At 44.6% G+C, this 13,200-nt stretch overlaps 1 protein-coding gene across 2 annotated transcripts in view; it reads left to right on the forward strand.

The window, feature by feature from the left end:
- The window catches only part of LOC128310670 (uncharacterized), a 36,902-nt gene that overhangs the window by 17,279 nt on the left and 6,423 nt on the right, over window positions 1-13,200 (forward strand). The window contains exons 1-2 of one of the 2 annotated variants that reach the window (XM_053047366.1): window positions 3,892-4,646; window positions 9,429-10,006. In XM_053047366.1, coding sequence (XP_052903326.1) covers window positions 9,724-10,006 — 283 coding nt within the window. In that variant the 5' untranslated portion in view covers window positions 3,892-4,646; window positions 9,429-9,723. Of the gene's footprint in view, window positions 1-3,891; window positions 4,647-9,428; window positions 10,007-13,200 lie in introns of those variants that run through there. The other variant, XM_053047368.1, reaches the window with a different exon arrangement.

Here is a 13,200-nt window from a genome sequence, read left to right on the forward strand (position 1 = left end):
CACAAAAAAGTGTTCCAGGTCACGGTGGCAGCGTGAAAGTATCGCACCGCAAGACAAGACATGTGAAAGAATTTCTTTCTCGTCTCCCTTGATGATACCGGTGCAACCGGTCGCCACTTGTTCACACAACACCAAGTGTGATAATCACGGGGGAGCACTCGGGGAAGGCTATATATTATTCCCACACACTTGAGCAATCCCCGATGCTTAGACGAGTGGCATCAGGCGTATGGTCGAGATACGAAATAATGAGACACAGCGCTGCTCTTTAAATCGCACAACGTGAAGATATGCTATCCACGTGAGAAGGACAATCCTCCGCTCCGGTGATTTAATACGTGTAGAAGGGTATACCGGAGATACGCAGCAACTGTTTCCCTTCGCAAGATGATTATACATCTCCAGTGTCAGGTGTGTTCTGCTGGGTGGATGGATCCCGCGAGTGCCAGGTGAGATGATGTTTATAATTTTTAATTTAATCCAGTCACGACCTCTCGAGAACCGTCCCGGCATGGAGATGAACGGAGGCAGTCATTTTCTTTCTAATTGTACTACGCAGTGTTGGACAATCATTTGCATAACATTTGTTTTTGGTTAATCACACAAAGTCACACAAATCGGATGTGAAAAGATTATGCAACAATTTCAAAACTGCTGCTCTTGTTATATTCTTCACCGTTTAATGTATTCTCAGCTGATTAATGCTTGTCCACGTTGTGGAACTCCAAGGAAACATTATGTTGTTGCGTGTAATGGCATGTTTTTTGTTGGATTTTATCTGCAAACGAACTGTCACTCAATCTGACAGGTGCTAAACCCATTCCGGGCAGTTATGTTACACTGGCCAACTCTCTTGAGAAGTATTTTGCTCCTCTTCATCCACTGTCAGGTTTTGAGCATAATGACTCGCCAAAAAAAAACATCAAGAGTAATTCTCATCACGTTGGAAAGGCTCTGCTTCAATATTTGGAAAGGAACACAACAGTTCATTCTCTGTACTGTTTTTTTCTTCTTTTGCTGATTCAAGCAGCAATAGCAAGTCTAGCATTTAGTAAAACGTAGAACGATTATGCGACTCTTATCCTCCCGAGTGATATCATGCATTTTGAGGCCATTTGCTGTTACCAGTGTGGTCTGACTAAGAAGCCTACTAACCTCCAGTCGCTTTTGTTTGCGTCTTACATAAACAGTCCATCTGAATTATGGCGAGTGCCCGAGCTTAACCTTCACCAGACGGGTCAAGTTTGGCTTTACGTTGGGAGAGCTGGAGGCATGGGAAGCCCTCAGGTATTTTTGCTGCACTGCCCTTCCCGCGTGGTGAAGTTCGTTTCCAGTTCTGTGTACGATGGGTAATGAGTCACGATCGGATCACTTGAACGTACGCAAGTAGAAGAAGCAGCTCAACGCTGAGCCCTGATCGTTCTATGATTGATGATGTAAACCGAGATGCCCAAGAACTCGCTAGTGAGTAAGAATAATGAACCGGAGGTGGCCCGAGCACGGAACGATAAAGTAAAAACAACATCCTCAGGGCAAATGCAAGATCGAGAAACTTGCCGCTCGCCGCTCGGGATAGGTACCTCCTGCGGTGGTCACCGCATGGTCCGAAAGTCGATACAACATCAACCCAACAGCAGAACTATCCCAGAATGCGAAGACGTATCGGAAGACTCACAAAAGGGAGGGAAAAAAGTTTTGTATCAACAGACTGTGTGAATGTGATTCGATGTTGAAAACATCCCTATTGTGGGTTTCTTCCCTTGCCATGAATGCATGTGTGTGCGTTCGACACACCATTCGAAACTGACCCGCCGTACACGACCCGCTTCAGTATGGTACACAGGAAAAGAAAAGTCATCTTGAAACGGATGCGAAAAGATGATACGGGAACGATGAAAGCGGTGGGGATTTAGCTTGCAGCATAAGAAAACTGTTGAAAAGAAAATCAAAACAGTATTCGTGCAAATATCTGATTGTAAGGCTGGCTTCGGAGATTGTTCCGTATGGCTTTAACTTTTATCAAAGCCTATTTTCAGCCATTCTTCAAGCGAATTGAATGAGACCGGCTGCAACATCGACTACAATAAAAATAATATTTTCATTGTCTTTTTTTTGCATTCGATGCACTTAAAAACTGCAATGATGGCTAAACAGCTAAAATAAATATGATGCCTTCAAAACTCAAACTTTGGAATGTTCCAGTGTTGTCTGGATCTGACATTGGGGTGTTTTGCTGATAAACGCAGCGGCGAAGACAAGCTTCGAAAAGGAATAACATAATTTGCATTTGATTATCTCCGTCGCATACTTCAAACTCCCACCTACCTGCGCACATTTGTCACCGAAGCTCATGTCCGAACGGGCCGATACGAACATCTTCGTCCGGGATGTGTTGGAGGCGAAGTTTATCTGCCATTACGTAACATATAAACGCACGCGGAACACGCGTCCCAATCGGATCGTGTATTCGATTATTCAACCGACGCTTTCGACGCTTTCGAATATTCCGTTTCTCACTTACACACGCACAGACACTACTACCGCGGACGGCAAACATGTTTTCTGAGGCTTATCGATTGCCGAGACGACATCACGCTTATTTGCCCAATATTTAACGCCCCTTTCATCGACACGGGAATGGCAATGAAGCGAACAAATATCTCGAGCAAACGGGCGGGCAAGATTTTGCAGAATTCACACTGACAGTACAATAAACAGCGACGTTTTTAAAGATCTCTCCGGCACATTCCTGCCTCAAAACTGTGCCATTGCGTTGAGTCACTTTGGTTGAGTCCGTTTGATGCTGTTTGGTGACGCAAATTTACCACACACTATATGCAGCACCGAATGTGACGGATGTACCCGCACAGATGCAGACACAGTATCTAGATCGAGGAGTACGATAAGGTCTTATCTACGTTACCATGCGGAGAAATCTTCTCGGCGTAATTTGCAGTAGTCGGTCAAGATAAAAGTAAGTCAAAGGAAATCGTCCATTGTTCTATTCACTACCTTAAGCGCCTCACTACCTGCGGCCTTTCCGGTCTAAACGAAGTTAATGTAACTGTGGGGCTCGGATAAAAGAATTGCACGTCTGACCGGAATGAGCGTACTGAAGCCTTATGCTAAAATCGATTAGCTTTCACTCGAGCTTAGCACACGCTCACACGCAGAACCAAACATACATTGACCCAAGGTGATGGTCAGTGCGTGCGATAACACTATCTTCCTCTCCGTTGGATACAAACATCGAACCACTAGAGCACGCACCAGCCTGCACAGACACACGTGCGAAAGAGATGACAGATACGAATTCCTTTCCACATGTGCACCTGACGCCGCACCGAGTGCAACGGGTCGATCGTCCGATCGGATCGTATAAACGCATCCTACCCGCACTGGGTCTCAAAAACCCAAAATCAAAGTCGACGCACACCAGCCCACGGCAGGTTAAGCCGGTTTTCCTGCTCGGTTGGTTTAAGAGAGGAAACGGGAGAGGGATAGTGACGATAGCAACGATGGAGAGAATGAGAGAGTGAAAATGAGCAGCACAGCGCTCAGCTGCCATCTCCGGGCAGGTCCGGATCGTCATCACGTGTCGACGTCATCGTTGTGAGGGAGGTCATCGATGGAGACCCGCGCGTGATCTCCGTTGCCGTTATCTCGCGTTTCGCTCTCGCATCGTTTGCTCGTTTGCTCCTGCAGGTTCTCTCGCCCAATGTTTACAGGGACCCCCGTGCGTTCAGAGCGTATCGAAGATCGTCATTCCGCTTCGCAGTACGTTGTCCGGCGGTTCGTTCTGTACGCGTCGCGCGTGTTAAGCGATCTCCCACGGCAACTCGGTGTGTATTTGTGTCTTAGGCGACAAGGAGCAACAGAAATAAGAAGAAACAAAACGCACCGTGCACGTGTGATTTCGATGAGGAAAAAAAAGTTTGCACTCAAGAAGCAGCGCCAGAATCTCCTTCAGTAATTGTGTTCTAACTGAGTGCGGGTATGCGAAGTATATGCGAAGATGCTACAGCAAATCAACCATTGATCACGTTCTGCTTTGCTGTAAAGTGCCCAAGTGATTTTTGAAGTTGATCAAAGCGAAGCGAATCGTGCATACAACACAAAGAGTAGCAACGAAAAAAGATAAATTAGCGTGTGGTGTGCCTCGTTTTATCACCGAGAGGAAGGGAAAGATCTTGGCATCGTAAGATTTTCTCCATTTTCCACTTGTGCCTTCGAGTGCCGAACGCAGCGACGCGTAAATCTAAGCGAATGAGTGAGTGATGAGAGGAAAATTGCAGCATCCGCAAGCAAATCTGTGTTTTATAAGGCGAGAAAGATCGTTCTTCTTCTGCTGGCTGGTCCGTGGTTTGTGACTTCGCCAAGCAGGCAGGGCATCGATCTGCAAATTGAAGTGCTCAAGTGTTTGTGCGTATTTTTTGTTTTTTGCTGTATGATTTATATTTTTTTGCTGTGTCTGTGGAAGCTGTATTTTATGTTGTGCGAATGATGCCGCGATAAGAAGCAAGAGTGTTTGAAGCGACGAAATTTTGATTTAAAAAATAAGTCCTCTGTGTCGTTTTGAGTGTTGAGCGGGCATCAGGCCGCAGACGGGCAAGGATACCTTTCCCATGGTTGGCGTTAACCTGTAGGTATGTGTCTGGTTGCTAGGTACACTCGGGTCTGCCGGCAGTGTGCCTTTTGTTCGGTGGTAATCGATAGCCAACCATCCTTTAATGTTATCTTTTGTAAGGTTTCCATCATCAGGGTTGTTCCGTAACAGAGACCCACACATATAACCAAACAAGCAAAGGATCTCAAGGACAAAATGGGGCTGGGAGTGAAAGATGAAAAGGACAGATCAAAACGGAACCATGAGAAAAAGGTTCTGTTTACAACATCGTCAGAGTTTTGAAATTCCACACATGTTTTTTTTTTCGTTTGAGCATGATGTACAGCCGTCTATACGTACACAATTCAATGCTTGATTATGGAAACGTTTATATTACGCTGGCCGTCCGAACTATTCGGGCTAATCGTGCAAGCTTACTGATAGCGAAAGGTCGCTGTGGTTGATTGGTATTAGAAACAACACGATCGATTACATGTTTCAGCTCTACGCCAGTGACTGGTTTGACGTCTCTAGACCCCTTATGGAATGCATTGGAAAGTAAATGAGGTTGATAACTGACCGTCCTATCGGAGCATTGAGTTTTTACAAGCACAAATTAATCAGTTTAACTCGTGAAAAAGACGCGTTTAAACGGTTAAGTTTTGTAGCAGCTTTTTGTCCGTTTGTCGGTACCGTCTACATCAGATGGTTCCAACTTACTCTTCCGGGTGATCCTTCCGGGAAGGATGTTCCGCTTTTCTTCTTCCTTTAGCAGAGTTACTTCACTGGGTTCAATTGCTTCGCTTTCCTCTCTTTCTGTTTCCCAAACGAGACGTCAGCCTTTGTAATTATAATTGTTTCCTTATGCTATAAAAAAAAACTTGACTATTCCACGCAGTAATGTCTAGAGCGCAGTCTCTTGAATGTAAATCACAGAAATAACGATAAAACTCCGTTCGCAACCATTTATCTGCCCTTGCATGAATCATTGAAATGCTTCACTCGCGCAATTTCGTATTCGTGAAATCTCCATCGGCGGTTCTCACTGATGAGTATGAATAAGTTTCTGTACCTTCTGTGCAGGGTGTGGAGCGTTTATTGTTTTCGTGAATTAAGCATGATTGATATTTATTTGAAGAAAAAAAAAAAGGAAAACCAAACCGATTTACCACACTGCAACTCGCTCACTGTACACTGTTATTGTGCAGCGATTAAACATTTCCTGCACCGACCACAATCTCGGCCCGCGTACGTGATTTGTTCCCGCGGTTTGCTCAGCTCAGCAATTGCACCCATACCCATCCACGTTTGGCCTCGAAACACAGTTTCTGGCACCGAAAAGTGGCCTCCTTCCGGCAAAAGTTACACGAAGCCTATCTGTGGGTGGATCGGGCCCGATCCTCACCGGTGTTAACTGGACGCTTGAATGTGCATGGGGCGTGCCGGTGCGTAGCGTAAAATATGTAGACGATACCGATCTTCCGATCGGACAAAGTTTTTCGCCTACTTTTACGTATTAATAATTGCTTGTAAACACATCCGGGCGAAAGCCGTCGCACGATTCGATACGAAATGCAAGATGTTTCAAATACATTCCTCCAATCCCCGTACGCAACTTGTCTGCTTTCCTTTCATTCTCCACGTGATTCGTTTTTTTTGTATAGTAGAGTGTATAGGAGATGAACAAATAAATAAACAACGGTTTGTTTGAAATTTGATTTCATATAAAACGCACGAACGCGCTAATGTGACGCAAGTTTGTAGAGCATATTTGTGGACACGTACGCTGCCCGTAACGTTTTTTCGTACCGGGGAGTTTCTCCCTTAGTGTACCGTGGAGAGGTTTAATCCCCATGACCTCGTTGATGGCATATTCGGAACATTAGTCGACAGTTTGAGTCATGCGTAAACCTTTTATCTTCATGATTAAATACTTGCTTTTTATTAGCGCAAATCAATCGTAGCAGAGCAAGATATCGTTTAGTGTAACTTGCGTAACTGAGCTTGAAGAAGTATACAGAATATTTACTATGAAGTTACTTCCCAGAACCTGTTTCCACCCATGGTTGATTGTATTACTCTCGTCCAATTAGAGATGTGCACGCTGAGTAGGAGTGAGTGAGTGAGTTGAAACCTTCGAGAGAGTGAATAAGTATAAATCAGCACGAAGAGTTTTTATGACTCCTTCAACCACTCTTTTGTGCCTATACTCACTCTCACTCTCTGTGCCGACTAGAAACTCACACAGGAGTGAGTATAACTGTTTTATCACTCGTTGGATTATAACATAATCACTCTGTAAGAGTGAGTTAAACTGTTTTATCACGCTTTAGATTATGATCACTCTGCAAGAGTGAGTAAAGGTTTCAAATCTTTAAACCCACTCTTTGACTCAGATTCAAATCATTGAAAAGTGTGATTATTCTCATCTCTACGTCCAATCTCCGTCGTTTTATCGAAAATTGTGGCACATTTGTGATTTCATGTGCTTCACATCGTCATCCAATGAAAGCGTCCAGCGAAACCACCACCGTCCACCGTTGCCCCCGGACGGTAAGGAAATGCTAAGCAAACTAAATACATGCGGCAGTGTGTTCACTGAATTTCCAAGGAAATTGTAAACCCTTTCCGACCGGCCTTCAGCGGCGTGTATCGGCATGGAACGTATCGTGAAGCTGGCAGTCACCGTAGCGCGTTGCTCTGGATGCAGATGCAACCGAACCGAATGCATCTTGCATACGGTCGTCGCATTACGCGTTGATTTTTTTTTTTCGTCTGTTTGCTTTGAAATTTGTACTGCCCTGCGATGGGTCGGTAGTGTATCGGCTTACACAGCATGTGCAGCGCCGGGTTGCCGTCGTTATGTCACCGGCACGAGATACGGCTAAATCCCGTTTTGCCAGCCAACGATTACAGTGTTACAGTTGGCCGTGCCTTTATTTTTTGTCAATTCCTCGCTTACCCGTCACAGGGTTGTCTTCCTTCTTCCACAGCTAGCACGTTTGATTTACATCGCATCTTGCTGCAACATTATGCTAGCCACCGGGTACCCTGCTTTCCGGTAGAGCTGGTGACATATATCAACAAACTAAATCGGTAATGATACACACGGAAGCGGGGGAAAAATCTCTCTCCAACACACACACACACTCGCGCGCCACACAGAAGAGGAAAGTTTCAGAAACCCTCTTCCCGGATTGTTTGGCTGAGTCGAGGTTTCGAAGGCCAATGCTAATTTTTATGTAATCCCCGCAGCAGAGCGACGGAAGCCCAAAGCCGCAATACATGCAGACAAACTGGAAAGAGTGACCACAGTGACATGGCGGTGTGCAGGCGATAAGTTGCCGTGATTATGAAATCTAAGATGATTTGGGGGGGTGGGTGGGGTGGGTTACGGTGGATAAATACGGAATTCAGATGCATATCAGGCAATTAGTTAAATTTGCATGGTTTCATTTACGAATAAAACTCGCTTCTGCTTCCCTATTGGGCGGGATTGCTTAAGCAACCTGTTTGGGCAGTTGTTTTCCTTATCGAAATGGTTTGATTTGATTGGCGAATGGGCAACGTGTAGGTGATTACCAGTGTCGTCTTTCTTCCTTGAAACTCTACGTTATGTTGTGAGTTGTGAGCTGATCGATAACTTTACATCCCATTGGATGTCCTTTACCAGCCTTATGAATTCACTTTCTCCTTGGTAAACTTCGTGTACAGAATTATTGATTTGAAATGATCAGTTTCTTGATGTTTCAGTGATGTAAAGATTTATATTCGTCGGCAGATCTTTGGTAGTCTGAAACTCAAAGAAGTATTAATGAACTTACTTGACTCCAAATTTTTAACGGAGAACTTTAATTCTCATTCCAAATTCAAACTTTAACGGTAATGAATGTTATGTGTTCGAATATGTAACGATCACACAGTAAATTCATTCATTACACTTGTTTTGAAGTTTCAGTACGGCACGGACGCAACCTGTTTTTAAAAAATGTGCAAACTCACCAGCCGGATATCGGTACTGTTTCTTATCGGGCCCAATTGTGGTTCATTGTGTATGCACCGATCGGCACCGGGCAAAACGATAATATTGAGCAGCCCCGAAGGCTAATCACTATCCAAACCGTAATGATACGGGCCGTTCTTGACATTGACATCGTTACGAAGCGTTACGCGCCGCCACTAAAAACCACTGACCGGCCGGGGTGGGTGGGTTGGTGATGCAACACACTTGTTCTGACCATTGATGGATCGGCGTTATGCAAATGGTTGCTCGGAGTGATTGAAACCGTTCGTGACCGGTGTTGCAGCTTCACGAGATCCTTCGCGTTGCCAACCGTGTTCGTGGGTTCCCGAGCATACACTGAGCGAGGAGGTGGTTGCTAGGTGCGATAACGTGGATGTACCGTAAAGGTGACTGCCACCATCGCCGTAGAAGGCGCCTCACAGATGTCAACGCCAAATTAGAATGACCATCAAGCAGTCGCAGTCGCAGTTTTGGAAAGGTGTCCGCAAACATTTATTGGGATTTATCGGCCCGAGGGGGAGAGACGACGGAATGGTTTGTGGTCCACAGTACCTTCACCCGGTCACGTCAATCGTCTTGCATTCGCATGCATGTCACAAAGACGGAAGCCTCGACTCCTCCCCAATGCGTACGTGTGTAGTACTGCTACACGATGCGCTTTTAGTGTCTAATTATGTCTGCCTCATTCATCATACCCATATCCCAAGCTACGGCAGCGGGTCACAAGTATGGTTTTTAGCTACGAACAATTCCACATGATTGCCTATTAACGTGTTGTGTTGTTCTTTGTCGTTGCAGCTATTCCGGGGTGCTTTCCATCGATGCTACCAACGTACGGCATCAACACGCCAACCGTGCACACCATGAGCCAGCAGCCGCCTACCGATGCACCGTCCGCGTACGTCCAGCAGCGACCGAAGCCAGTCTGAAGGATTGCTCCAACCACGATAAAGGGCGCCCGGCAGGGGTTCGCAGCAAGTTGCAAGTTTAGTTGCAGCAACGCCCCCCATTAGGCGTATCAATTTTCATCTTCCTTCAAACCCTTACACACACGCACGCACCGCGACTGTGAGTCAGCAAGGCCATCGCCACCATGTCGCACCGTATGTCGCCAAAGACGCGGGTCGTGTTCAAGTTCATCTTCGGGCTCGGCATCTGGTCGTTCCTGGTGCTGGGCTTCTTCAAGCTGAACGGCGACCCGGTGATGCCGCACCAGTTCCAGCAATCGCCCATTAACGGCCGGCTGCTGCTAAACAAGGACAACCGATGGACCGGAAATGAGGCCACCTCGACCACCACCGACCGCTACCTGTCACCGGCCGGGCTGGCGGGCGCAATGGCCGGCGTTGACGAGGTGCTCGTCGATAATCGTGCCGGTAAGTCGATGTGAAGATTACCCACTAGTGGCCCCACACAACGACTCATCTCTTCCGAACCACGATTCGGGTTCCAAACCCTCGCCGCACGTTGGAATCTGTATGCATGATTAGCATTCTTCGGTCACATCGGGGAAGCTAATAAAATGCGAAACCTGTCCGTCCCATTACGGGCATCGGACGGAAAGTCTGCTGTGCGATTCTCCCTCCAGAACTCCACTCGAGCACTCGACTCGGGCAGAGACTGCGCTAAGACTGAAAAAACAAAAACTTCCGCTGGTGTAGCGTTGTGTGCAGCAAACCCGGGGTGGAATTCCCGGATGTTTCGATTCGTGCTGTCCAGTTGGCAAATGGCGTTTGCTATTTTTGCATTACTGCGCTTGAAGTTCTGTTTTGCTTCTTACTGATCATCGTTTAATCGATTGCCCAGGCCCCGGAGGTCAGTTGATTGCATGGTTGAAGAATGCCAAACAGTTGGAAAACACTCTGAAGCCAAATAAATAACTTCTTGGTGTCGGCTCCTCGACCACGATTCCACTTGATTAGACCCGTAAATGAACAAAGAAGGTTGATTTAATGGCACTTCGGAATCAGTTTTAATTACTTCTTGTAGGATTTTTATGGACGGGTTTCAATCGTTTTGAGCAAATTTTCGCCCTCTCGAAGACAATCCGTTTAGCACATGTTTTATTGAGCAAAGGCGATCGTTTCCAGCAAACTTTACAATGTACCGCGCTTGATTTTGTGAATCGTTTGTACACATTTGGTTTGCTTATCGCTGTACTTTTTACAACCAACCCTCAAATGTGCAACTCAATTTCAAAGAAAAGCTCCGCAACTTATCCACTCCGACCAGCGGTCGGATAAAGGCAGACGGATTGTCGTTGCCGTTCTACAGCGAAAGCATTAAAGTCACATTGGATTCGCCACAAAACAGTTTATTTACACACGGCAAACATCCGGTTCCTTTGAAGCTCAATCCTGGCTTATTTTGCCGTGGTTTGAGTGGCAGAGCTGGAGCTTGATCGTGCATGTCGTGGTTCGGAGTTCTTTCTTCCTTTCTTCAGGGTGCTTAACGATTCCAAGTGTTGAGTAAACAATAAATAAACCCATTTTTAATCGATACGTTACAAGCGAAGTCAATCTTTGCATTTTTAACGTACTGTCGAAAAGAACGTTCTGCATGGGAGACGGGAAAACGGGTCTCGCAATGTTTCAAATCCGCCTTGGGGCCGTCAAGACAATTTATAGCGTCTGTCATGTTGAGCAATTTAACGCCTACTTTGTCTCGTGGGGTGCGACAATCGTGCGTGTACACATGGAACATCACTGCTCCTCCTTAGAGGCGACGATTATCGAAGATGTCTCCCGGAGCTGGGGTGGACAAACTTCCCACAACCCTCGGCAGACGAACCGGCATTTTACGGCACGGTCGTAAACTATGCCAACAAAACATTATTTACATACACACGCTCCATCCAATCACCGAAAACTTATGTTCTTGGACGAGTGAAAGAATACGGAGCATTATTCGGATGGGGAAAGCAGCAACCAAGCACACTGCCAAACAACTACTAAACTCGGCACAACAATCCAACTCGACTCGATGGCAATATTGTACTAGTAAGGTTGAAAAGTTTAACAACGATTTGATCGTAAATGTTTCATGACCATTCAGTTGCGATAGATTTGGAGCATACTGAGTGAAACACTTAAAATAGATGCAGAAATACTACAGTGATTGCCATTACTTTAAGTGAAAATAAAATTTTCCAACAAATGGATTGGTTAATTTTGGAAAATTAATTGTTTTTGCTGTCGTTTTCTACAAAACCAACAACGTTTTGTTGGACAATTTAAATTGAAGTAAGTAATGTAGACTATGTAATATTTGTAGTTTTTTCTTTTGTTCGATATATTGGAAACAATGGAATTTAATGAGAAGAAAACACAAACAATTTTATTGTTGTTTTAATTATTTATTAAACTCTTCGTTTTTAGCGGCAATTCGACCTCAAGCGGCCTGCTTCCTGCCAGTTTTTACTTTTTGACTCTTAATTGGCTAGTCTATCCCATACACCAGGTTTTATTATGCGAAAACTGTGCCGTTACGAAATACATCAATGGGATGAAATACAGGGATGCACGGTTTTTTTACATTAAAATTGAAAACAAGGAACATTTAGCTTAAGCCAACAGAAATATTTTATACAAACTGGACAAAGAATAATTGAAAAATAAGCAATTCTTTTTTTATGACAAATAGTGAATGATTCTGAACACATAATAAACAAACCTGAGTGCGTTTGAGGGAATTTGAATCGTATGATTGTTTTATTTACTACGATTCTTTTGAAAAACTAAAAATAAATATGTGCTGATCAATCAAATTGACAAATGTGATCTCTACATTACTACTTGCCACAATACTTGTTCGATATTCAGATCTTATGAAAAGCATAAATGATGTAAATGATCAAGCGCTTATTAAAATGTTACCCACTGTATGTCGAATATATTTTAGACGATCTCGAAACGTTCTCGAAACGTTACCTTTTTTTGGTGTAAAGAGCAATGTGGAACGAAATGTATTTTAAGCTTCCATTCTTTTCTTTTTATTCATTTGAAATCGTGAGCTAAAAGCTTCTTCTTGACCCACTTAAATTCTCCTCAATTGTTTGTTCAGGTGAAGTTTGTTTTACATAAATAAATGATTTATAATCTGCAGTAAATGAGGGAACAAGGAATTCCTGCAGGGTGTTGGATTGGATTTTCTGCAAAATTTGCATATTTTTAAGCTTAAAGGGAGCTTAAAGAGTGCCAACGTGCTATTAAATGTGAAAGAAGAAATCAAACGCCACACATGACACGAACCAACTGGACAGTGAAGAGAAAAGCGTCGATTTATTGTTAATGGTTGACCTCAAAAATTGTCTCGTACTACCTTGAACCGACCGTAGAACATTTGTTTGTTTTTAGATACACCAGCAGATAAATCGATCGAAACAGGAAACTAATCGGGGACAAACAGAGTTCAGAAGGGAAAATAGATAAACTACCAAGCGATCTTCCTTTTTTTTCACGAAACCAAACGGCAGCATACCAGCGTGTGACATTCGGCATGCCGTGTGAGAAGTAATGATCCCAAACCCATCCTCTGGAATGCGCTAGCTGCCCGGAATGGAGGCCATCTT

The sequence above is a fragment of the Anopheles moucheti genome, chromosome 2, assembly GCF_943734755.1.
Source record: "Anopheles moucheti chromosome 2, idAnoMoucSN_F20_07, whole genome shotgun sequence".
NCBI lineage: Eukaryota > Metazoa > Arthropoda > Insecta > Diptera > Culicidae > Anopheles > Anopheles moucheti.